This window comes from Protomyctophum parallelum, assembly GCF_964188405.1.
Source record: "Protomyctophum parallelum genome assembly, chromosome: 1".
Taxonomy (NCBI): Eukaryota; Metazoa; Chordata; class Actinopteri; order Myctophiformes; family Myctophidae; genus Protomyctophum; species Protomyctophum parallelum.
This window is the reverse complement of record NC_139697.1, coordinates 28,439,957-28,467,567: the sequence shown is the minus strand read 5'-3', so window position 1 is coordinate 28,467,567 and position 27,611 is coordinate 28,439,957. Positions and strand designations below refer to the sequence as shown.

The window sequence follows — 27,611 nt, the reverse complement described above, 5'->3', positions numbered from 1 at the left end:
AGACAGACAGACAGACAGACAGACAGACAGACAGACAGGTGTTTTTGTTGTAGGGTTTGTAGCTGTACAGTATGTGCGCAGCGTGTGGGTTATGTTATTAGCCATGGCTACACATTCCCTTTCAGTAATATGACACGTGTGTGTCCCCAGTCAAAGATGAGAGAGAGAGAGAGAGAGGTTTGCGCTGCAGGGAGGGATGAGCCCACTATATTTAGCACGGAGCAGCACAGGGTTGGCAGGCGAGCGATAGACGGAAGTCTCAGACACACACAGTGACACAGCGACCGCACTCCGTTACAACTGTCTGAGACACTCACAGCTGGTAAGAATTATTATTGAGCTTTGAACTTTTTCTAGGTTTTATTGAAAAATCTGTGCTTGTTGTGACTATAGTTGACACAGGTAGGTAGGTATAGTGAGTGGTACTGTATCCCAGAATACAATGTTTTTCACTGTCAGTTCAGTTGTCTTTTTTTTGTGGCTGTTAAAAGATGATATTTTATTATTATCTCAAATAAATCATCACCGTCCGGTACACAGGTTTTTCTGGACTTTAGGTTACTTGATTTCTTGATCTGCCAACAAAGCTATTATGAATCAAAGTTTGCATGTCGTTTGCATGAGAGGCCATTTTCTAATTGTGTGTGTGTGCGTGTGCGTGTGCGTGTGCGTGTGCGTGTGTGCGTGTGCGCGCGCGTGCGTGTGTGCGCGCGCGTGCGTGCGTCCTTTCAGGACTTTTATGAATACCGGTAAGCAGCAGAAACCAGTGCTCACAGGCCAGAGGTTCAAGACCAGAAAAAGGGGTGAGCACCAAACTATCCTGATTTTATTTAAAAAAGGGGTGAGCACCAAACTATCCTGATTTTATTAAAGGGGTGAGCACCAAACTATCCTGATTTTATTAAAGGGGTGAGCACCAAACTATCCTGATTTTATTTCATCTTTTTAAACCTTAGTTTATTAGATTTTGACAGAAGCAAGTTTTCATTGAATTGCCTCATTTATAGATGTCAATTAACAAACGACCAAATGGGCCATTTAGGAGTCCCACACACTATCATCTTTACCGGCAAATAAAAAATAATAACATTTATTTGTATACATTTTCAGGTTATCTGTAATGTTTCTGTGTGCAGATTATCTAATATCTCAGAAGATGACCTGATGATGGTCTGTGTTTCAAAACATTGTTCCTTTTTTCCTTTTTAGTTTTGAGGTTAAACATAATTTTATTTGCAAGTGAACATATAGTGTGGGAAATGAATCATCATTGTTTATGAGATATCATTTCAAAATGTATATTCTGTCTTTTTAGTGAAAGTGGACAGTGAACACACAAATACATTTTGCTCACTCGCTCGCTCACTATCGCACACACACACACACGCACGCGCACACGCACATGCACACGCACACACAGACAATTGACTCTAGCCCTTACATCAGGCCAGATGGGCTAACAGGTTGTTTTTGTCCAATGGCCTTCACTATTTCCGGCTGGCGGCCATTACACAAGACCTCCAATGGGACTGGCTCTCAGACCCCAGTCGCAGTGGTGTTGTGCTACTGGAAATGTGCCACCGTGCCAGTTGGCATTGATATTGGTACACACTGCACCGCCCTGCTCCTTCCTTCGTCTACCATGGGCGTCATTCAATCATGCAAAACTGGAGAGAAGGCATGCTCAAGTAGTTAATATTTCATGTCAAGGACCACCAAAATGATATGTAATTGGCCGCCGTTGTTCCAGGGCGGCCAATTACATATTTAGCTATTTTTCAATAGCTAAAGTATAACACAATACTTAAAACACCTAAAGGGGTGGAATGGATTAGAAGGGATTAAGTAAGCGAATATTGTTACCACCAGGTACTACAAGATGAATGGATTTCTATGAAACGTGTTCGTCTTAAAGCGGCGGCATGCACTATCTAACTTGAGATGGATAGTATCTATCTAATACTAATGTGTTTCTGTCCAATCTGTATGGTACATGTTTCGGTGGTATACTGACAAAACCTTTGACCTGATGGTCAAGATTCAATGTATCCCCCGAGCAAGCAGGCAGGCTCTATTGGCTCAATCAATGGTAAACATGTCATGAAACCGGGTTCAAATCTCTGGTAGAAGAGGACAGTTTCATAGTGCTTGCTGCTTTAATAATCTGTATTAAAACCCATTTTAGGCGGGAACCCCTTTTGGTGTTTAAAGGATTGTGTTATACTTTAGCTATTGAAAAGTAGCAGATCTACAAGCTCCGTGCCGCGCTACGAGCTTGTAGATCTGCAACAAAAAAATAATATCTGAAAAATGTGGCACAAATTTGGAATATATATTGTTTTTTAAATGTTCTTTTTTGTGGCTTTCGCCATTATTTTATATTTTTTTATGGAGGGGCAGACAGTAGGCTGACAGGAAATGGGGTGAGAGATGGGGGGGAAGACATGCAGTAAAGGCCGTCGGGATCGGGAATAGAACCCGCGGCACACTGCCAGACTGGATTACCAGCCAAGGTGCCTGGACCACTGAGCCATGGCCCAGCAGAGCGAACGTTTTTAACTCCGGTCTAAATGGGTTAAATATTTGAAGATGGGGCGCCTGCTGGCCTAGCGGTCCAGGCGCATCATGCCACATATAGGCTTTGCGCCTGACAGCGCCTCGCGTGTTCGAGTCCCGTTCATGCCGACCTTTGCTGCGTGTCTCTCCCCTTCCCTCTTTCCTGTCTATCTTCACTTGAAACCATCTATAAAGGCAGAAAAGCCACAAAAAAAACCTAATCTTTTTTTAAATATTTGAAGATTAGATTACTCAACACAAAGCACTTTGTGCAGGTTTCCTAGCATCGCTCTTTCTATCATTATTCCTCAATGCCTAATACTGTAGAATGTACCTGGTTAGAGTACTATAGACAAACTGTCTCACACTTTGCAGCGTTACTTCCGTCGCTCACTATACACAGACAACACATAGACAGTGTTGTCTCTTGAATAGTTTTCATTTAGTTTTAGTCACATTTTAGTCACCTGGAATGTCTTAGTGTTAGTCTGGTTTTAGTCGACTAAATCTACAGTTGATTTAGTCGACTAAAATGTGTTTTGGCGGACCTTGATGCCGACTTAATGACTGATTTTACACTTGCTGAAAATAGCCGATCTACAAGCTGTACGAGCTTGTAGATCTGCTATTTTCAGCATGCAACCAAGTGTAAAATGACTACTGGATCTCTTGTCCACTAGTCCCTTCCTAACATAGTGTAGTTTTTATTTGTTGACGAAATTGTCAATATATTTTTATATATAGTTTTAGTCATCATAGCTTAGTTTTAATTTAGTTTCCATTTAGTTTAAGTGGAAAAAGGTAGTCGACGAACATTTTTTTCGTCTTAGCTTTAGTCGAAAGAAAACAACACTGGTCGCAGAGCAAGAAGACCATCCGGTTTCATTTTGCACAAAAGAAAACATTCAATAGGAAAAAGTTTCCTATTGAAAGGAATTAACATTGTATAGGCTTTGTGATGAGGAGGAATCCTCATTGGATTAAACGGAGAAGCTTAAGCCCTCAGCCAAGCAAACGGTGTTCTGGGTTACACAGGAAAGCTTCAGAGGGACAATGGCCTGTGTGCCATCATGCCCCGCTAAATATAGCTGTGATAATCACGTACGCCATGCTTCATGCTGCCATAAAAGTACATCTCTGTTTATACATTATTGCATGACGAGGCAAGTCGAGCCAGTTACACTGGGCGTTATATCTGGTAATGTCCAGTAAGATATAGTGATTCACAAAGTGGGGTTTTGTGGGGTATCCAGAGAACTCGCCAGTTTACAGACTCAACGCGATTTAGTGCATTTTAGTTTGACTTCAACTTAATTTAAATGGCATTGGGGGGAGAGAGAGAGAGAGAGGGGGGGGGGTGGGTGGGGGGGGGGGGTAGTTGTTTATAGAGTTAACACTAGAGAAATTAGGAATGCTAAAAGTTTAAACACCAAAGTACCGAAACAATGTAATTAATTAGTAAACGATATCCTGAAATGGTAGGCCTACTTATCATTGGTATTAACATACTCACCTTTTTATCATTTATATCTAGCTGACCATTTAACTTCATAAAATAATTTGAAATTAACTATAACATCTGTGAGTTTGACATACTACACTGATGAAGACAGCGTAACGATGAAGACATTGATGAAGAATCTTCGCCGTCTTGGTAAACTGGCGAGTTCTCCGGTTTTCGGTCCTTGACGGGGTTCCAGGGGGTTCCTTCCTATAGCCAAACAGGGAACACTTTAACCACTGTTTTATATTATCTGCAAGGCTATTTTTATTACTAGATATTTATTACTATTATTACTAGAGCTGGGACTCGATTAAAAAAATTAATCTAATTAATCAGAGGCTTTGCGATTAATTCATCTAGATCATTATTTGACCCGAGAACAGTGAGAAAGCAATTTTTTCAAATGGATTTTGGTATACTAGTGAATCAATGAATAGTGAATACATAAGTTTAAGCAATAAAACATTGTTTTTGTAGTAATAGGGGTAATAATTCTTGCACACAACAACTGTGCTGTAATCCACGCTACCATCGGATAGCCTTTTAAATCCTATTTCCAATCCACGGGGACAAGCAAAGTGATCTCAGCGGCTTCCCCCATTCTGGTGAACTGTCTGCGGTTTCTGGTGGTGTTATTGTCTGAAGAGGACACGGACACTTGGTGCGCAGGTCCGTCTGAAAACTGCCCAGTGACAATGTTCCGCGGTGAAAAAAATAGTGCGATTAAAATGCGTTAATTTTTTTAATTCATTAATTTTTCTGTAGTTAATTAATCGTAATTAATCACAATTAGTCCCGGCCCTAATTATTACAGACTGAACATTTTACATATTTTAAATATCTAAATGGGTTAACCCGCTACTTCCTTGTCCACGTCTCTCAGATGAAAAGGAGAAGTTTGAGCCCACAATTTTCCGAGACACAATCGTCGTGGGCCTCAATGAAGCGGGCGAGGACCTTGACGCTCTAGCCAAGTTCCTGGACGTCACAGGCTCGCGCCTGGACTACCGTCGCTATGCCGACACCCTGTTTGACATCCTCATCGCGGGAAGCATGCTCGGTGAGTGGCACAGTGTTGATTTCCTTCCACTACAAACTAAGATGAAAAATGTTTGTCGACTACCGACTAACTAAATGAAAACTATAAGCTTTGATGACTAAAACTAAGACTAAATATACTGACAATTTCGTCAACAAATAAAAACAAGGCTAAAATGTTAGGGACTAGTGGACAAGAGATCCAGTATAAGTCATTTTACACTTGGTTGCATGCTGGAAATAGCAGATCTACAAGCTCAGATCTGTGAGCTTGTAGATCGGCTATTTTCATTACGGCATCAAAGCCTGTCAAAATAAATTTTAGTCGACTAAATCAACTAGATTTAGTCGACTAAAATCTTATGATATTTAGTCTCGACTAGACTAACACTAAAACATTCCAGGTGACTAAAATGTGACTGAAACTAAATAAAAACTATTGAAGAGACTACGACTAAAACTAAATTTGCTGCCAAAAACAACACTGGGGAGTGCCCTAAAACGACTGTCTGCTTATGTGATGTCAGAGGTGGCTGGAATGTTCCGTGCGCGATGTATCCAATCGTCACTGTTCGGGCATGAAACCTTTGTATATCCAAAACCTATTAGGGCCGATTCATACTCCTATTTTACCGCTGTAGTGCCGAAATGATTTCGGCTCGTCAGAAATTTTCAGTAGCACCGAAGAGCCGACTTTAGGACGGTACCCGCCCCCCCCAAACCTCAAATGACGTCACATTGTAGGCTCTACAGAGCCGAACCGACTGCGACGCATTGTGAGCTATTTTCAATGTATAGGGTTGAAGTGGTTAATGTATGTTTTCTAATCAAAATTAAAATCGCCAAAGTAACCAGTAACTAAAGTTTTCAAATAATTGTAGTGGAGTAAAAGTAAATGATTTGGCTCTGAGATGTAGTGGAGTAGAAGTAAAAGTATTGGAAATTGGAAATACTCAAGTAAAGTACAAATAACTCAAACTTGTACTTAAGTACTGTACAGTACTTAAGTAAAAGTACTTAGTTACTTTCCACCACTGGAAATATTGACAATAGCCAATCTACAAGCTTCACTACGTGTCGCATATCATGCCACGTCATAAAGCAGTTCATACAATTATGAAAAAAACATCAAATTTGAATTTGAAATATGTAAATACAAGGGTTCCACCAGACGGTGACAAAATTAAGTCTCGGGTCATTTTGTCCGACTGGAGGCACCGGAGAAGCTCCTCCTACCAAATCCAGCTGCTATTTTTATTTCTTTTCATCAATATATTTTCTTCTCACTTTTTTTTCTCACTTTTTCTTTATTTAGCAAGCTGGGCGCAGAGAGAGGGGAAGGAAGGACAGCCTTAATCAAAGCAGGGACTTTTGGGATTATGTGGTCTACAGTACAGTGCCATCTGTTTGGCTACCCGCGCGCCCCCAAATCCTGCTGTTTCTTTTGAGTCGGGGACAGAGTGAATACACCCTGTGCTGTTCAAAGGGTAACATTAGTGCTTTGAGTTGGATACAAGTACCATAGTTGGGGATGGAGCTCGATAACCGATACCCAAAAAATATCCGATAACAAGCTTATTGTTATCAATAAGCTTTGGGCTTATCAAGCCTGTTATCGAGCTTAATGTAATGTAATGTAATCATCCATGCTGTCACAAACATGACTGTCTAAAAGTGTATTGATACCTGCCAACCAGCACCGCCCGAGTAAACAAAATTACGCTTTTAAAGTGACTGTACACATATTAACCAGTTAACAGTTTCTTTAATATTATTTTATTGGCAATCGACATTGCGGTGCATCGTTCTCTTCCTTCCTTACTACGTGTCCGTACCATTGCAGTCTTCCTCTCCTCTCCTCACAGCATCCACTATGGCCTCCACAACCCATCCTCTGTCTCAGCTAGCTGGTCTTTCTGTTCCTCAGTGACACAACACATCCATCTGATCAACCTCTGTCTCAGCTAGCTGGTCTTTCTGTCCCTCAGTGACACAACACATCCATCTGATCATCCTCTGTCTCAGCTAGCTGGTCTTTCTGTCCCTCAGTGACACAACACATCCATCTGATCATCCTCTGTCTCAGCTAGCTGGTCTTTCTGTCCCTCAGTGACACAACACATCCATCTGATCATCCTCTGTCTCAGCTAGCTGGTCTTTCTGTCCCTCAGTGACACAACACATCCATCTGATCATCCTCTGTCTCAGCTAGCTGGTCTTTCTGTTCCTCAGTGACACAACACATCCATCTGATCATCCTCTGTCTCAGCTAGCTGGTCTTTCTGTTCCTCAGTGACACAACACATCCATCTGATCATCCTCTGTCTCAGCTAGCTGGTCTTTCTGTCCCTCAGTGACACAACACATCCATCTGATCATCCTCTGTCTCAGCTCTGCACTAGTCTCGCGTTACCAGACTGTTGACTCTCACAATTTCCAATTGCTTCATCATACAGTCTGGAGCAACGGAAGAGCTATCATGAGTAAGTGATAAAGCGGAAGACGTCTTTACAGTCGCACACATTTATTCTAATATAAATAGAAATCATCTAAGCATATATACAGTAGCTTGTTGCTTAGCAGAAAATAAAATAAAATAAATAAAATGTAAAGATATTTTAAAATATATTTTCGTGAACGGAAATGGCAGCTTCCGTTACTCAGCTCATGGGGGCTATAGTTCCAGACTCTATATAGCATTCGGAGATTGTGGAATAGTTGTCTGACTACGCGAGACTAGCTCTGCACTGGTCTTTCTGTCCCTCAGTGACACACAGCTCTGTTCAGCTTCTCTTCATGCTCCACCCCCAGGGCCCATGTCTCACTTCCATCCATACGTCATGCCGCTTCTGACACAGGCAGAGTACACTTGCCCTCATCATATTTAAATAAAGCATTGGGCGTACAACATTTTTAGCTGTGTGAGTGTGAGTATTATGCTTTGCTTTCACTGTTCTGTCAGTTTCAGTTACTCTTCTTGGCTGTAAACTGGTCAGAGTCCTGTGTTTATCGTCCCTGTCGTTTTGGCTACAGTAGCTTATAGCCTAATCTCTTAACATGCTCACAATGCATGCACACATAACACACATTCCTTCACATCCAGCCTATCTTGGAAGTGTCTAGGAGTCGGATTTGTTTCATTTTTGCTTTTCAGTAGACTGTGGCAGGCCAGTGACTAGTCAGAGTAGCAAAGATCTAGTTACTCTAGACAAGACATAGTTACCGGTATATATTTTCATTGGGTGTATAACTCATGTTTTTTATATGCCTTTAGCAGATATGGAGAGAGATGGTAGGGTAAAGCCCAAGCCCTGTTAGCCATGCAGCCTATATTTCATGCACTGAGTGGTGGTGCGCTTGTTAGGCCTACACTCTCTCAATTAGGGATTTTCCCAGTGGTTAATTTCACTGAACCTTTTTTCAAATAGTTGAAAATGAATTCATTACAAAACTGAGAATATATAAAGAGTAGGCTATATGACAGCCTTTTAAAATGTGTATAATATTGGAATCTCAGCAGGTGCTGCCTATAAGCTCCCCTATTCTCAAATCAAAGACTTTGCCTGCTATGTATGTTTATCATATACCTTTTAAATTTGCACAAAAAAACATGCTCGACTGTAAAACTGTAACCAAATAATGGCCCTGTGCTGGCCGGTGTAAAAATAAATAACAGCCTACTGCAAATAACGGCCTGGTTCCTTATAAACACCCGGGGTCCGATTTTGCATATTAACGGCAGTTAGCAGCACTGCAGATAAGATCTAGTCACATTATCCAAGATCTATAGCATCACATAGAAATAGCAATAGAAAATATCTAGTAACAGACACTAGCAAAGCAGTGGAGAGAAATAGAAAATGTGAAGAGAAATAGGACAGCTAGCCTCCTACAGCAAAACCAAGATACTGATGGATGGCTGTGAAATATCAGGTACTGTAGCTGCGTAATGTAATGGAGGATAAGCCTTTAGCTGGGATAACGAATGGGACAAAACCAGGATAATAACGCTGTAAGCAGCAAGAATATCATGAAGGTCATAAGGTCGGTCCCATCTGTTGGTTAATGTAATAAAATGTAAAAATGTAATTTCCTGTGCATAATGGCCTTATCACATGAGCAGCAGGTTGAACTGTACTATATTATTTTATTGAAATGTGAAGAGATTAACAGCAGTAGCTACTGTACACGGTACATCATGCTATAGAGTACCAATTATTTGTTTACAAACATTGGGCCTCATGCGCCAACTGTTCTTAAGAGGAAATTTGTTCTTAGACCCACTTAGGACGTTTTTAAGAAGGTTTTGGGATCCCTCAATCTTTTCTTAGCTGTGATTTTTTCGTAGGTAAGAACAGAATCTACGCACACTCTTAGGGTGCCTTTTTCGTTCTTAAGTGCAATCTGAAAACATAAAGGAAAAACAGCGCCATCTGCATGATGCTCAAAGTTTGGTCTGAGGACCTCAAGGGGTCCTTGAGGAAGTTCCAGGCAGTCCACAGCAAAATATGGAACATTTTACCACTTTAATCCCATTTTATACTTTGAAAATAGCCAATCTACAAGCTCACAAACGCGTCCCATTACTGCCCATTTTTAGCTTGTAGATCGGCTATTTTCGAAACATTTTGATAAATCTTCAAAACATTTCCCTAGCAGAAATATTTTCATATGGGGGTCTGCAGAATGCATGTCAATTTGGGGGTCCTTGACATGAAAATGTTTGAGAACCACTGGTTTAGATTTCACAACCCAACCCAAACAAACGCACCATACCCACCACATAACCCCCACCCCACCCGCCATCGAATCCTGGCTCCTCCTCCTGTCCACATGTCGAAGTGTCCTTGGGCAAGACACTGAACCCTACGTTGCCTCCAATGAGTCGGTCGGTGTGAGCTCACCACCGTCGATGTGTGAATGTGGGAAGTGAGGACGCTGGCGTCGAATGTTCGCCGCTTCACTTCCCAATGTATGAATGAATGAATGAACCATTGTAAAGCGCTTTGAGCACTTGGAAAAGCCCTATAAAATGCAATTCATTATTATTATTATTAAATGTGCAAAGTTGCCTAATGAGATTGCAATGCAATGCAGTGGTTCTCAACCTGTGGGTTGGGATCCCCACATGATACAATTTAAATAAAAAGAAATGCCATTCGTGCATCAAAGATAATCAACAAACTACTGTAAAAACTGGTGAAACATTCTGCAAATTGTCAAATAATATAAGAAACAGGCAAACCATTTTGAAAAAAGGTGAGCTTGTAAATCTGCTATTTTCACGGTATGGAACTGAGTCAAACTAAATGCAATGCCTCAACTACAATTCACTCTTTGTCAAGTCCCGCCCATGGTTCTGCCCCTCTTCGCACCCATTGGTTGCAGTTTCGTGGTTGGACAAAAATCCACAACATGTTTTTCAGTTGCTTCGTATTGATATTCTGTGCATTCAATTATTTATTTTTTTCTCCAAAAAATGATGTTTTAGCAAATTCAACATAAACAAGGTGGAACCAGGGCGGCACAAGGCAGAGCGAGCCTGCTGGTTGGTCAGTCAGGGACCAATCAGAAGGGTGACAAAGTGCTTTTCAGCGTGGGGCATCCCCAGTCCAAATAGGAATCTACAGTATGTTGACAGTTATATAGTATCACTGTAGCAGTAGATGGATAGCGGTATGTATGATGTTTGAACTTGGTCATATGATGTGTTTCTATAATGTCTACACACAAATAAAAAATGTTTTCATTGATAAAAAATGTTTCAAATAGTTTGTCATCTGTACAAAAACAAACATCCTGTCTGCCGTCTTGTAAGCCCCTGACTGGGGATCAGTGTTGTTTTTGGCAGCAAATTTTGATTCTAGTTTTAGTCATTATAGTCTCTTGAATAGTTTTAATTTAATCACCCGGAATGTCTTAGTGTTTAGTTTTAGTCGACAAAGATCTACAGTTGATTTAGTCAAACAAAATGTATTTTATTCTCACAACACGTGAGCTTGTAGATCTGCTATTTTCAGCATGCAACTAATTGTAAAATTACTTATAGTGGATCTCTTGTCCATTAGTCCAACATTTTAGTCTAGTTTTTATTTGTTGACGAAATTGTCAATATATTTAGTCTTAGTTTTAGTCCTCATACAGTAGCTTAGTTTTCATTTAGTTTCCATTTAGTTTTTGTCAGTGGAAAAAGGTAGTCGGCGAACATTTTTCGTCTTAGTTTTAGTCGACGAAAACAACACTGCTGTGGGGATTAGCTTCAGAATGCTCTAATTATTGGTTTTAAGTTAACCTTTCAATCTCACATTCACTACCACATACAGCTCCCGGAGGCACGCGCATCGACGAGGGCGACAAGACCAAGGTGACGGCCTACTGCGTGTTCACCACTGAGGAAAGCCACTCGGCTCTACGCCTCTATGCTCAGGTAGGAAAGCCACTCGGCTCTACGCCTCTATGCTCACGTAGGAACGCCACTCGGCTCTACGCCTCTATGCTCAGGTAGGAAAGCCCTTCGGCTCTATGCCTCTATGCTCACGTAGGAACGCCACTCGGCTCTACGCCTCTATGCTCAGGTAGGAAAGCCACTCGGCTCTACGCCTCTATGCTCAGGTAGGAAAGCCACTCGGCTCTACGCCTCTATGCTCACGTAGGAACGCCACTCGGCTCTACGCCTCTATGCTCAGGTAGGAAAGCCCTTCGGCTCTACGCCTCTATGCTCACGTAGGAACGCCACTCGGCTCTACGCCTGTATGCTCAGGTAGGAAAGCCACTCGGCTCTACGCCTCTATACTCAGGTAGGAAAGCCCTTCGGCTCTACGCCTCTATGCTCACGTAGGAAAGCCCTTCGGCTCTACGCCTCTATGCTCACGTAGGAAAGCCCTTCGGCTCTACGCCTCTATGCTCACGTAGGAAAGCCACTCGGCTCTACGCCTCTATGCTCACGTAGGAACGCCACTCGGCTCTACGCCTCTATGCTCAGGTAGGAAAGCCCTTCGGCTCTACGCCTCTATGCTCACGTAGGAACGCCACTCGGCTCTACGCCTGTATGCTCAGGTAGGAAAGCCACTCGGCTCTACGCCTCTATACTCAGGTAGGAAAGCCCTTCGGCTCTACGCCTCTATGCTCACGTAGGAAAGCCCTTCGGCTCTACGCCTCTATGCTCACGTAGGAAAGCCCTTCGGCTCTACGCCTCTATGCTCACGTAGGAAAGCCACTCGGCTCTACGCCTCTATGCTCACGTAGGAACGCCACTCGGCTCTACGCCTCTATGCTCAGGTAGGAAAGCCCTTCGGCTCTACGCCTCTATGCTCACGTAGGAAAGCCACTCGGCTCTACGCCTCTATGCTCACGTAGGAAAGCCACTCGGCTCTACGCCTCTATGCTCAGGTAGGAAAGCCACTCGGCTCTACGCCTCTATGCTCAGGTAGGAAAGCCCTTCGGCTCTACGCCTCTATGCTCAGGTAGGAAAGCCACTCGGCTCTACGCCTCTATGCTCAGGTAGGAAAGCCACTCGGCTCTACGCCTCTATGCTCACGTAGGAAAGCCACTCGGCTCTACGCCTCTATGCTCAGGTAGGAAAGCCACTCGGCTCTACGCCTCTATGCTCACGTAGGAACGCCACTCGGCTCTACGCCTCTATGCTCAGGTAGGAAAGCCCTTCGGCTCTATGCCTCTATGCTCACGTAGGAACGCCACTCGGCTCTACGCCTCTATGCTCAGGTAGGAAAGCCACTCGGCTCTACGCCTCTATGCTCAGGTAGGAAAGCCACTCGGCTCTACGCCTCTATGCTCACGTAGGAACGCCACTCGGCTCTACGCCTCTATGCTCAGGTAGGAAAGCCCTTCGGCTCTACGCCTCTATGCTCACGTAGGAACGCCACTCGGCTCTACGCCTGTATGCTCAGGTAGGAAAGCCACTCGGCTCTACGCCTCTATACTCAGGTAGGAAAGCCCTTCGGCTCTACGCCTCTATGCTCACGTAGGAAAGCCCTTCGGCTCTACGCCTCTATGCTCACGTAGGAAAGCCCTTCGGCTCTACGCCTCTATGCTCACGTAGGAAAGCCACTCGGCTCTACGCCTCTATGCTCACGTAGGAACGCCACTCGGCTCTACGCCTCTATGCTCAGGTAGGAAAGCCCTTCGGCTCTACGCCTCTATGCTCAGGTAGGAAAGCCACTCGGCTCTACGCCTCTATGCTCACGTAGGAAAGCCACTCGGCTCTACGCCTCTATGCTCAGGTAGGAAAGCCACTCGGCTCTACGCCTCTATGCTCACGTAGGAACGCCACTCGGCTCTACGCCTCTATGCTCAGGTAGGAAAGCCCTTCGGCTCTACGCCTCTATGCTCAGGTAGGAAAGCCCTTCGGCTCTACGCCTCTATGCTCACGTAGGAAAGCCACTCGGCTCTACGCCTCTATGCTCAGGTAGGAAAGCCACTCGGCTCTACGCCTCTATGCTCAGGTAGGAAAGCCACTCGGCTCTACGCCTCTATGCTCACGTAGGAAAGCCACTCGGCTCTACGCCTCTATGCTCAGGTAGGAAAGCCACTCTGCTCTACGCCTCTATGCTCAGGTAGGAAAGCCACTCGGCTCTACGCCTCTATGCTCACGTAGGAAAGCCACTCTGCTCTACGCCTCTATGCTCACGTAGGAAAGCCACTCGGCTCTACGCCTCTATGCTCAGGTAGGAAAGCCACTCGGCTCTACGCCTCTATGCTTACGTAGGAAAGCCACTCGGCTCTACGCCGCTATGCTCAGGTAGGAAAGCCACTCTGCTCTACGCCTCTATGCTCACGTAGGAAAGCCACTCGGCTCTACGCCTCTATGCTCTAATTGTGTCTCTATTTGATCATCTTTACAGGTGTTCCATAAGCTTATAAGGAGATATAAGTACCTGGAGAAGGCATTTGAAGAAGAAATCAAAAAGGTAAAGACCATTGTTGTGACTAAATGATTCTCGTTAATAAAAGTCACACATTAACCACACCCAACATGAATATTATGCAATCTATGTACATTTGATTAGGAACGAGGCCGATCTTTTCATCTGTACGAATAATTCTGAAGAGATTTTCGGATAATTTATTTTATTCCTTTATATTAGTCTTGAGACTTAATATTAGTGAAGTCCCAAGTAAAGATAAGCAAGTCTTAAGTCAAGTCCCAAATTACAATGATCAAGTCGAGTCACAAGACCGGATCTTTAACCTAAATTCCCAACAAGTCATTTTGTACCCTCTCAGAGTTACAGTCTCTTAAGGGGCCCCTGGTGGGCATTGAGAAATGTTAATCATATCCATAAGAGTCGAGCAATATTAAAGCTCTCCGCACGCACGCACGCACGCACGCACGCACGCACGCACGCACGCACTCACTCACTCACTCACTCACTCACTCACTCACTCACTCACTCACTCACTCTAAGCACCAGCCCTCTCTCACCCTCATCCCTGTCCCTTCCTGTCTGCACGTGTCACTTCCTGTGTAGCTGCTGCTCTTCCTGAAGGCGTTCAGTGAGTCGGAGCAGACCAAGATGGCCATGCTGACCGGCATCCTGCTGGCCAATGGGACGCTGCCGCCGCCCATCCTCAGCAGCCTCTTCAGCGACAATGTCGTCAAGGAAGGTAGGGGTGTGTGTGCGTTTGCATGGTTTCGTGTGCGTGTGCACGTGTGCGTGCGTGCACTTCCGTCCCTCTTGACTTTTACACCAATCATGGTTTCGTTCTTCATATTTGGTTGAATATTCATCAATATTATGAAGTACGAAGATGTAATGGAGGTCTGCTTTGAATGCTTTTTAATGTACCTTCTCAGGGATCTCTGCATCGTTTGCAGTGAAGATGTTCAAAGCGTGGATAGCTGAGAAAGATGCCAATTCTGTCACCTCAGCTCTGAGGAAGGCCAACCTGGATAAAAGACTTCTGGTAAGAATGGAACTCAAAGTGCATTAATTGGCCCCAATTATAGCTGGAGACCTTTTGTTGTGCTGTATATCCCAAGTACAGAATATAGCTGCAAGCAGCGATAAGGCGGGACCAAGGAGATAGAGAGAGAGAGAGAGACAGAGAGAGAGAGAGGACAGAGAGTGTGGAGAGAGAGAGAGAGAGAGAGAGAGAGAGGGGGTGGAGACAAAGAGAGAGAGTGGAGAGAGAGCGAGAGAGACAGAGAGGACAGAGTGTGGAGACAGGGACAGAGAGACACAGGGACAGAGAGTGTGGAGACAGAGAGAGGACAGAGAGTGTGGAGACAGTGAGAGGAGAGTGTGGAGACAGAGAGAGGACAGATAGAGGACAGAGAGTGTGGAGACAGTGAGAGGACAGAGAGAGGACAGAGAGTGTGGAGACAGAGAGAGGACAGAGAGAGGACAGAGAGTGTGGAGACAGAGAGAGGACAGAGATTGTTGAGACAGAGAGAGGACAGAGTGTGGAGACAGAGAGAGAGGGTGGAGACAGAGAGAGAGAGTGGAGAGAGAGAGAGTGAGGGGGGTGGAGAGAGAGAGAGAGAGAGAGAGAGAGAGAGAGAGAGAGAAGACAGAATACACTTATTACACTTACACCACTATTACACTTTTGCACTATTACACTTATTACACTATTACACTATTACACTTATTACACTATTACACTACTATTACACTATTACACTTATTACACTATTACACTATTAGACTATTACACTTATTACACTATTACACTACTATTACACTATTACACTTATTACACTATTACACTACTATTACACTATTAGACTATTACACTTATTACACTATTACACTATTACACTATTACACTAAATACACTTATTACACTATTACACTACTATTACACTAAATAGACTTATTACACTATTACACTTATTACACTATTACATTATTACACTTATTACACTATTCCACTTACGTATTGCACTATTGCACTACTTTTACACTATTACACTTATTACACTATTACACTACTACACTATTACACTAAATACACGTATTACACTATTAGACTTATTACTCTATTACAGTTACTAGTATCTCTATTATTGTGATAGCAATATGCACAAATAAGAATCACAGGCTGAGTTGTCACTACCCGGGTTTAGGCCGGGGGCCACAACTGTAGAATGATTGTGTGTGGGGGGCCGCACAGTGTGCGCGCGAAGCGTGGAAATTTGTGGGTTCTCAAAATGCTTTTTGTGCTCAAACACGAAGATTTATGTATATTTCCGCACAGTAATAAGCAGGATAATATGTCTATACAGGTATACCCTTATGGGTCTGTAACTCTGAGAGTGTACAAATGGAACCAAATGGACCTGGAACAGGGTTTATTATTGTGAGAATGATGGCTTCCATTTTCGCATTGCAACTTTTCAGGACTAGAAAGCCTGCAGTTTATATTAGCTTGGATTCTCCATTGATGTCACTGTTGGGTGGGTTTCTGAACTGCCCACAGCCCTCCTATGTGACACAGACCGAGTAGAAAAAAACGTGTCATTTTATCATGATTATTAGTGAGGACTTATAGGCCTATATGAAGATAGGTTGAAAAGTGGTCCTTTAATGATTACCGTCATTATGGTAATCTCACAATTAATATCGCACACACCATACCTGTAACTTTTATTATCCCTCTGATTATTATAAAAAAAAAAAAAAAAAAAAAGGGGGGGGGGGGGGGGGGGGTTCAAAATTCTTCCAGGGGCCACAAGGGGGCGCTCCGCGGGCCACATGTGGCCCGCGGGCCGCCATTTGAATATCCCTGCTATACAGTAACATGCAGTATAGGTATTAGCTCTGCCAACCGTATTTGGTAGACGTATTGGTTGCATGAGAGGTTTCACAAAACATAATTTTATTATTGGCTCATAAAAACTTAATTTTTTCACTTAAAAGAAATCAGTTACGATTTTTTGTTCGTATAAGTCCAAAGTGCAAGTGTAGACGTTTTTGTGCATTTTGATCAAATATTCTGGGAGAAGATACATTTTAAATGGTTTTCATATATTTCAAATTGGTGGGTAATCTAAAGGTCAGAGGTCAGAATATGGAAGTTGTTCGGCATGAGGAGACACATATGTGTATCAAAGTGTCATTGCCAACGGTCAAACGGTTCATGAGATATGTACGTTCAAAGTTTGCATTTTCAACTTAATTTTCAATTTCAGTGCTATAGCGCCACCATTTGGCCAATGGTCATGGGCTTCACATAGTCACCGTTTGGCATGGCCCTCTACCAGATTACCGAGTTTCACGAAAAGCGACTGCACGGTTCAGTCAGAACAGCTATTTTTGGCGGAAGGAGAAGGAGAAGAAAAAAAACTACAAAAACAAGAAGTGACCAAAGTCACTGCGTGTCTTCTTGGTCCCTTAAAAACAAGAAGTGACCAAAGTCACTGCGTGTCTTCTTGGTCCCTTAATAAGCAAGTCTTAAGTCAAGTCCCACACACACACACACACACACTCTGTCTCTGTCTCTCTGCTGTTCTACTGAATTTACCATCTGAACCCTAGCATCCCTATTTTGTCACGTGTCACCAGTGTTGTTTTTGGCAGCAGTCGTAGTCTCTTGAATAGTTTTCATTTAGTTTCAGTTACATTTTATTCACCTTGAATGTTTTAGTGTTAGTCTAGTTTTGGTCAACTAAATATCATAAGATTTTAGTCGACTAAATCTACAGTTGATTCAGTCGACTAAAATGTATTTTGGTGGGCCTTGATTCCGTCGTAATGACTGTTTTTACACTTAGCCGATCTACAAGCTCACAACGCGTCGTGCTGCGACGAACATTTCTTGTCTGCGTGCGTAGAATGCTGGTAGGATTACAACAACAACAACAACACAAGCGCTTCATGTGAGGCAGGCATGTATATCACAGAGATAATAACATCCGGTGTCCACAGGATGGAGCCGTAGCCTAACTAGAACCCTGTAACACGACTGTGGCTCAGGAGGTAGAGCAGGTCGTCCAATGATCCGTGGGTCGGCGGTTCAAATCCTGGCTCCTCCTGTCTACATGTCGAAGTGTCCTTGGGCAAGACACTGAACCCCAAATTGCTCCCAATGTGCTGGTTGGTACCTTGCATGGCTTCCGCCGCAATCGGTGTATGAATGGGTGAATGTAATGCACAATCTATGTAAAGCGCCTTGGATAAAGGCGCTATATAAATGCACCATTTACCATTTAACACCAACTCAACCAATCAACTACATCTGACTGATATATTTTTGAGTGGTGCAACCACTCCAAGGAACAGCAATGTCCGCGTCCGCCTAACTATGTGACGTTAACCCACCCATGCACCTATGTGACTGTGAGCACCAGTATGACTATTAGTACCAGTAGGGGCGCTGTTGTGCCAGAAACGGAGAGAGAGAGTGCTGCACTGTTGCCTGCTAATGAGAGAGAGAGGGGGGGGGGGGGTGTTGCACCACTCGGTTCACATGGGTGTGATTTTATTTAGGACACTGGTCCTCCTTGGATACCGGAGAACTCACCAGTTTTCCAAGTCGCCATGGCGAAAATTCTTCATCAATGTCGTTATGCTAACTGTCACGGTTCAGGACAGGCAGGTGTTGGACCCAAGTGCAGAGGACAGGCAGGTCGAATGCAAGGGGGGTTTATTAACCAAAATCAGGAACATACACTGGAGTACGAGGAGAGCAAGGCAAAACACTAGGAACATGGAAAACACTAGGAACAAAAAACCACTGACAACATTTTACGAACAAGGAACTGAACACATAAGGGCAAACTTATAGACATGGGATAACTAGACACAGGTGAACACCACAGACAAATCAACACAGGGATTGGCTGGGAGACTAATATGACACAGGACTAGTGAGACAAGACAGGAACAGAACTACAGGGGCAGACAGGCAGGCACAAAACAAGATTACAAAATAACAGTTCAGTGTAAAGCAAAACTGCAACTAAGAAAGGAAAAATACAGAGTACAACATCACAGTAACCACGTAAAACACTAACTAATTAAAACCATGAAAACAGGGTACACAAATAACACAAGTCACAGACTGTGACACTAACATGCTGTCTTCATCAGTGTAGTATGTCAAACTCACAGATGTTATACTGTAGTTCATTTCTAAAGTGATCAAATTATTTTGTGCAATTAAATGGTCAGCTAGATGATGATAAAAAGGTGAGTATGTGAATACTAATGATAAGTAGGCCTACCATTTCAGGATATTGTTTACTAATGACATTACATTGTTTCGGTTCTTTGGTGTTTTTTTAGCATTCCTACTTTCTCTAGTGTTAACTCTAAACAACTATCCTCTCTCTCAATTCAATGCAATTTAAATGAAGGTGAAGTAAAACTAAATTGCGGCGAGTTGGTAAACATTTTCATGTCAAGAACCCCCAGGATGATATGTAATTGGCCGCCGACCTGAACATATGTTTTTCCAGGGACCCCCCAGGAGCAAAGATTTGAGTTGAAAACGGTCGCTCTGAAAGAATATATATTCAATACATACATTTTCCCGATTTTTCAAATCGGAGATCTACAAGCTCACACATTTAAAAACCAGGGGTGACCGTGACTGAGCCTTTTCAGTGGTAGCCCACATTATGTGTACGGAATTGAGATACCCATATCAAACTGTCCCCTTCTGTTGAAATCTCGCCTGAACTCTGACTTTTACACCTTGGCTTTTAATAATAATCTATCTATAAATGCACCCAAGTCTCTGTATGTCTGTCTGTGTGTGAGTATGACCGTTTATTTTTATATCATTGCTGTCAGGAAAAGACCTTGTCTCGATCTCTCAACATTAAATGTTTTTTTTTTAAACTACTTCATTATACTACAGTATCACACAAAAGTAGCCAAAAATAGCAAGTCTTTCTACAACTAGGCCCGCTCACAAAGTGTCACATCGGGACACGTTGGGAGCTGGTGTTGGTGAGCTGGTGTTTTGCTATTGGCATTTTTTGTGATGAAGTGATGGTGACCGCGACGGCATTCTACACCAGTGATGTAAATAGGTTTTCAATGTAATTGAGTCCCAGGATGCAGGGATGGTCTTTTAGATGAGTCCCAGGGACATATTATGAGTCCCACTTCAACCACGTTACGTGGTTGCCATTTTTACAAATTGCCGCATTTAACTCCCATTTAATTTTATATGGTTATAATGTGGTTATATTCATGTAGAAGACAGAAGAAGAAATTATTATTATAACTAAAGCTAGCAAAATAAACTAGAATAAAAAAACAGTACAGTAGGCTAGTACAGTAGTGCATCCCATGGATGCAGAGGTTGATGTTTTATTGCGTCCCTTAGCTATGAACTGCGTTTTGCGATGCAAAATGCACCCCATTTTAATCTCTGCTACACTAAATTATTTCAGGAGCTGTTTCCTGCCAACAAGCAGAACGTGGAGCACTTCACCAAGTACTTCACGGACGCCGGGCTGAAGGAGCTGTCGGACTTCCTGCGTGTCCAGAAGACCCTGGGAACGCGCAAGGAGCTTCAGAAGGAGCTGCAGGAGCGTCTGTCACAGGACTGTCCCATAAAGGAGGTACGAGAGACCCTGCTGCAGGGGGAAAACTAACATTCGTTTCTTGTTGATCAAAGGCTTTATCACTTACTATGAAAACAAGCAGTAACGCATCACGCTCTACACACACACACACACACACACACACACACACACACACACACGCCGCACCTCCCACTCCAGAAAGTGTGAGCTTCTCAGCTCCGGAGAAACAGCGGAGCCATTAAACCAGAAAATGTCGCATCACAATTTAGCTTTCGTTCTAAATCTCTGTATATAAAATATAGCTAACTCGCCGAATCTCTTAGTTACATCAATATTGTTCTTATAAAATAGTTGCTTTAAATCATTTTGACTGCCAGGATCTTCCATTTCCCATGATCACGGTGGTTTGACTCATATGGATATAACTTAGAATCAACTGACTGAGAGAAAACGCTAATGTTACTGCCGTCGAATTATTACACATTTCTGAGACAGACAACTCCCTGACAATATCACTGAGACAGTTTATTTATTTTTGGACCACAATGCTTATATGAGACAATTTTAAATGAAACTTCTATGACAGTGCTTTAATGAAGTGACATTATTTGTGGCTCAACCCTGCGGTCGCTCGTCACCTTTAAGGCATCTTACTGGTTTATTCTGTTGTTTGTTTGTGCATTGAAGTGGATGTGTGTGCACATCTTCTCAGGCATTTAGATCTTAACCAATCAACAGGCCCTATACTGTATATATATATACACGAATAGTGACATTAGCTGATCTGCAAGCTCACAGAAATAAGCTATTCTCGTGCAGATAGTGGTGTATGTCAAGGAGGAGATGAAGAGAAGCTCCCTACAGGAGCAGGCAGTGATCGGCCTGCTGTGGACCTGTCTGATGAACGCCGTAGAGTGGAACAAGAAGGACGAGCTGGTCACGGAGCAGGCGCTCAAACACCTCAAGGTAGGTTGGGTTGCACTCCAGAATAGACAAACTACAAGCTCATTTGGGTGTTTATTTACGTGGTGGCACTTGAGAGCCTCCTAGAGGGGGATCTGTGTTTGGGTATTTGTGTTGATTTCTAAAACGAAAACGAAAAATGTTTCGTCGACTGACTACCTTTTTCCACTGGCGAAAACTGAATGGAAACTAAATGAAAACTAAGCTGTGATGACCAAAACTAAGACTAAAGGTGGTTTTTATAGCTCAGGCTTTAGGGTTTAATGTTAAAAAGAATCACACTTGTGTGAAGTGATGGGCACCCACTGTGGCTGCCACACGATTGATTCACTGCCACCATATACATTACGAGACATGAATGAATGCAGTGTGTTATTATTGTATAAAACGAAATCAGTCACAAAGTGTATTTATATTTAAATACTGTCCACATGACGTCTCTGCACGTTGTCCTAACAAACTGCCCTAAAATGCCTTTTATCACATTGGCATCCTTGTGTGTGTGTGTGTGTGTGTGTGTGTGTGTGTGTGTGTGTGTGTGTGTGTGTGTGTGTGTGTGTGTGTGTGTGTGTGTGTGTGTGTGTGTGTGTGTGTGTGTGTGTGTGTGTGTGTGTGTGTGTGTGTGTGTGTGTGTGTGTGTGTGTGTGTGTGTGTGTGTTGTGTGTGTGTGTGTGTGTGTGTGTGTGTGTGTGTGTGTGTGCTTCATCTTGCAGCACAACGCTCCACTATTGGCAGAGTTCACCACACAGGGCCAATCAGAAATGGTGCTGCTGCTGAAGATCCAGGAGTATTGCTACGACAACATCCAATTCATGAAGTCCTTCTCTAAGATAGTGATGCTCTTCTACAAAGGTCTGCACATCCCGCATTCATTTACCCATTTAGACCGTAGGAGTCGACGTGTGGAGCCGTCCTAGCTAATCCAACCAACGGATACACACGTCCTAGCGCATTTTCATTGATATCAAACGAGAGTTTGCCTCTCCTTCTGCACCATACTCCTTGCTGTTCGCGCATGCGCGCTGCCGTTCACTTCCCTGTTTACCGCTCAGAAGGCTCGGCGCGCGTCATCTAAGGAGCTCTCCGTGGTCCCTGGAACAACATATTTTCAGATGGGGGGGTCGGTCGGCCAAATACAGATAATTTTTGGGGGTCCTTGACATGAAATATTGAGAACCACTGATATAGAAACATGAGGTTTTTCTGAAAAAGATTAATACAAAAAGATTTGACGTCTAAATGGGTTAACCTTGAACTGTCTTGAATGAATGTTTCCTGCGCTGTCATCGGTCTCCAGCGGACGTGCTGAGTGAGGAGTCCATCCTGTATATAGATGGCCACGCCACGGTCACCATCTTTATACCACCTCATACCTTTATTATACCACCCGCGCTATCTCTTCTCTCTGTCTGTCTCTTCCAGCGGACGTGCTGAGTGAGGAGTCCATCCTGAGGTGGTATAAAGATGGCCACGCCACGGTCGCCACCAAAGGCAAGAGTGTCTTTCTGGAGCAGATGAAGAAGTTTGTGGAGTGGCTGCAGAACGCTGAAGAAGGTAACAGAGCTGTGATGATATGTCACCAACTTTTCATAATATAATATCTGGTGTAAAATGAAGTTATTATTTAGTCACAATTAAGCACTTGTTAATACCATTCATTGGTCCAATATTTATAACACACACACACACACGCACACTATTATTTTTCTTATTTTTGACAAAAATAGCAGCCGGCTACTTTTGTGTGACACTGTGACTGTGGTATGACAAAGTAAGGCTTTCGTTTCTGCCCGACAGCGATGAGATATATATTAATATTTCTTTGTGCTTAACCATATGAACCACGGAATTCCTTTGTCTGTTTTACACAGAATACCCTATTCTGGGAATGTCATAGACTCATAGTAAGCAGACCAAGTAAAGTCAAAGTCCTACGATTTGTCACACACGTTACTGCAGTGAAATTTGTTCTCTGCATTTGACCCATCTCTTGGAGCGGTGAGCTGCAGCCGCGCCGCACTCGGGAATAATTTGATTAGTTGATTCCCCCCCCCCCAATCCAATCCAATCCAACCCAACCTATTGATGCAGAGTGCCAAACAGGGAGGCATTGGGTCCCATTTTTACAGTCTTTGGTATGACCCGGCCGGGGCCGACCTCCCAGTTTCAGGGCGGACACTCTAACCACAAGGCCACTGTCTGGTCTAGGCCGTATAGGCCCCTGGGACACTCCGTTAAAGTGATTAATCTGTACTTTGAAAATAACAAGCAGGCACAAATGAGCAGCTGTAATCCTCCCTGTAACCAGCAGAGGGCATTACCAACCCATGCCAAGATCAAGGATCAAGAAGGTTTTATTTGTCACTAACTTACAAGCAGCACATAATTATAAGGAAAATAATAATAATGGAAATATTCAATCAAAATATACAATGATTAAAATACTGGAAAAAAATAGTTAGGGTTGGAAAGTGTGGTGATGAGGTTATGCCATGCCATTGAACGGTGAACAAATCATTGGAACTAAGTAAGTCATATTGATTGATTGAAGTATTTATTAACAGTTTGCAGAATTACAGTACATTTCAAGTACAACTCAATACAAAAACAGTTGGACGACACCATAAAAGCATTACACTTGTTTACAAGAGGGCCCACTGTTTTCAATTCATCAAAACATTTAGAGACGTACAAATATACACTTCTATATAATAGCCAAAAACAGGAAATCATGACATAGAGGCAAGATGGGCTAATTGTCGGTATCAGCCAGGGTGCGGGAGTCTATCCCCGTTTCAATGCGCTAGACCTCTGAGAGATGGATCGCTGAGGTGGAGCGCAACACCTACCATCAGCTCCCAGTACTTACCGCATGACTTCAAGCCGTGCTCCTCATACGCTGAGGTGGGAATGAGAGTCACTCGTCTATTCAATTTAGTACATTTTCATTCAGGGCTTTGACAGCTGCCTTCCTCTGATCTTTTCGTTTTCAGAGTCCGAGTCTGAGGGAGAGGAAGACTAGGGAAGAGGTTCTGAAGCCTCCTGTGGCCTGTACTGTACGTCTTTGCACCTCGTCACTCGGGTGGAAACCTTGTATGTCCTTCCTAAAAACCATCACTTACCATGAAAAGAAAGAAAGAATAACCCTGTGTTCCAACGGATCCAATGTAGTTATTTAGTATACTTTTTCATTGGTTCAATATTTATAAAACCCACAGCACTTTAACTTTCTCTTAAACACCAAAATGGCAGTATATACAGTGTTAATTTACACAAAAGCAAAACATAAAAAGTTCAAAGTAGAGATGCAAGGTTTCTGGCCGACAGCAACTCCCTCTTAGTTTCCATGTTGCATAACAGTATGTTGTCTAGGGAGAATTCATTAAGCCTATTGTGTTGGGACTCTTATTTAACCGGGTGTAAAGGTGTTTGCACACTGGTTTTTCCGGGCCGAATATCGGAGCTAATTTCAGAGGGCAGAAAATAAAATGAATCGACTTTCTCACTTTATATATCAATCAAGTTTTTGCACACTTGATTGCACCGTATAATAATCTTTCGTAGCCTGGGGTCGATTGTATACGTTGTGTGTGTGTGTGTGTGTGTGTGTGTGTCTGTGTGGTCCCTTTATCAACATTTTCAGGTATATGTAGCAAGAGTCAACTTCGTGATCTGCAGTGGTTTGTCGTCACACATCGTTTTATGGCGCAAAACTTGTGTGTATGTGACGTGGCAATTATTTTACCTTTTTATGAATAATAAAATGTTTTTATATGTATTCACATACCAATTTCTATGTGGCATATTCAAAAACCTGCAAAAAAAAGTGAATGTAATGTTTCTTCTCATTCTTGGGTTTTTGTCATTCTTCTTGTGTGAATGTGCTCTGGTATACAGTATAAGTCTAAATTCAGTGCTTCTCAGCAGGGACGTGCAGAGAATGTTAGAGGGGCAGGGGCTGAAATTCCCTTAAGTCACTTTTGAACAAAAATATCAAAAACAGCAGATCTACAAGCTCTCAGCGCATCGCAGCGCGATCTGACATGGATTTCTACGCGTATGACACATTATTTCAACAAAATGTCGCGTTGAAATTCAGGAGAGTTTGAAAAGAGGCTGCTGTCATGGAAAATGGGGCATTTGCATTATTTTCACTGTGGTGTATTTGTGGTCTGGAGAGGGCAGTTTTTTTTTTTTTTTTTTTTTTTTGTTTTTACAGACAAGTGGCAGGGGCTCCAGCCCCCTTTGATGTCTATGCGTGCACGTGCCTGCTTCTCAAACATTTTAACTTCAAGGGCCTGAGAGTGAATGTGTACACTATGCAGCCAGTGTTGATTTCTTCGACTAAATCTAAACGAAAAATGTTCATCGACTACCTTTTTTCACTGACAAAAACTAAATGGAAACTAACTAAATTAAAACTATATGATGACTAAAACTAAGACTAAATATATTGACAATTTCGTCAACAAACATGTTAGGAAGGGACTATAGTAGACAAGAGATCCAGTACAAGTCATTTAGCAGTTGTTTTTGTCTTCGGTGGAAGGAACCGTACAGGTGTTTTCTCGTCTACAGTCCTTTGGTCTGGCTAATATGTCCCAGAGTGGCCCTGTATGCAGGCACGAAGGATTGTGTTCTCTGTTGAACCTAAACAGGCTGTTGAATCATAAATGAGTAACATGAGAAAGGAATCGCATGCAACCCCATTTGGGAGGCATACTATGGTCCGATGGAGCATTGGTTCGAAGGAGCATTGGTCCAAGGTGCGTTGGGGGTCGGGAGAGGGTTGGGGTTAGGTTTAGGTGTGCTGCCTCGGGGGAGGTTAGGGTTAGGGTGAGGGTTTGAGGTAGGTTCTCGTTCAGACCAATGCTCCGTCGGACCAAATGCATAAACCCACCCATTTGACCATCACCTAACATCAGCTTATTAATGGAACCCGGACCCCAAACCTCAAATCACTCGGATTAATAACCACTATTATTACTTGCGCAAGCAGAGCACGCAAGTACTAGTTTTGCCCAGGACGATATTCGATGCGTACTGTATGTACCGTCCCAGCAAATGACATAATGACTACTTGTGCCTGATACAGCAGTGGTGCCAGATTACATACATGTATACATAGGAGCATTACCTTTAATGCTCCCAACACTAAAACATATCATTACGTCACCATCGAAAACCAATTACACCCTGGCATTGGGTCCTTTAATCTACATCTTTATTACGTCATCATTGAGAGCTAGTTATACCAGTTATACCCTGACGTCATATGCTGGGACGGTGCATACGCATCAAAAGTGGTGCAAAGTAACCACAGTATACCGGCGCTAATCAACTTACAAATTACATATACTTATACATAGAGGCATTTCCTTTAATCCACCCGACACTGATCGACATATACGTCACCATCGAAGGCATTGGGTCCTTTAATCCACATCTTTATTACATCATCATTGAGAGCTAGTTATACCAGTTATACCCTAACGTCATATGCTGGGACGGTCCATACGCATCAAAAGTGGCGCAAAGTAACCACAGTATACCGCTAATCAACTTACAAATTACATACATATACACAGAGGCATTTAGTATTAATATCACTATAGTCCAAGATTAAGTAAATTTAAAGCAATTGACAATTTAAAATAAATAATTATACTGTATACGTGATAACATATTTTTTAATTAGTTTATATACCTTTTTTTTCATCGGATATCGATGATTTATTATTCTTTGAGAAACTAAAAAGGGATCCAGAATAATTCTAAATCGATAAAACTGTATTTCTTTTATAGATAGAAACTTGTACCATACTTCATAATACTACTTTTTTACATGCATAAAGTAGGTAGGTAGCAAATAGCTAAACCTAATAATTCAACATTTCAAACGTTGAGCTTGAAGCTGAGATTTGATAGTTTGTAGCGGTCGTGTGTGTGTTCATACTCTGCATCTTTCTAGACTATCCAATGTTTTTCTTTTCTTTCTTTTTTACATTTTGTAATATTTTCAAAAAACTTGACAATCCTACTATAAGT

At 42.7% G+C, this 27,611-nt stretch overlaps 1 protein-coding gene across 2 annotated transcripts; it reads left to right on the top strand.

Moving 5' to 3' along the window:
* The first annotated feature begins 210 nt into the window (after positions 1-210).
* On the top strand, positions 211-25,392 carry bzw2 (basic leucine zipper and W2 domains 2). Of its 2 annotated transcripts, XM_083768807.1 has the most exons (12): positions 211-322; positions 733-803; positions 4,944-5,120; positions 11,422-11,525; positions 13,960-14,025; positions 14,587-14,722; positions 14,913-15,022; positions 20,466-20,636; positions 21,420-21,566; positions 22,277-22,415; positions 22,986-23,117; positions 24,557-25,392. In XM_083768807.1, exons 2-12 carry the CDS (start codon positions 740-742, stop codon positions 24,583-24,585), a joined length of 1,275 nt encoding a protein of 424 aa, XP_083624933.1. In that variant the 5' UTR covers positions 211-322; positions 733-739; the 3' UTR covers positions 24,586-25,392. The 2 variants fall into 2 exon arrangements, with proteins under 2 accessions (XP_083624933.1, XP_083624934.1); XM_083768808.1 differs by lacking the exons at positions 211-322; positions 733-803; positions 4,944-5,120; positions 11,422-11,525 and adding an exon at positions 13,743-13,782.
* The last annotated feature ends 2,219 nt before the right edge of the window (positions 25,393-27,611 follow it).

Bases quoted from the DNA above. Each gene is read 5' to 3' on its own strand.
- bzw2 (XM_083768807.1), top strand. From the start codon at position 740: ATGAATACCGGTAAGCAGCAGAAACCAGTGCTCACAGGCCAGAGGTTC. The intron at 5,121-11,421 runs GTGAGTGGCACA...TACCACATACAG, and splicing joins CATCGCGGGAAGCATGCTCG to CTCCCGGAGGCACGCGCATC. The intron at 22,416-22,985 runs GTCTGCACATCC...TGTCTCTTCCAG, and splicing joins AGTGATGCTCTTCTACAAAG to CGGACGTGCTGAGTGAGGAG.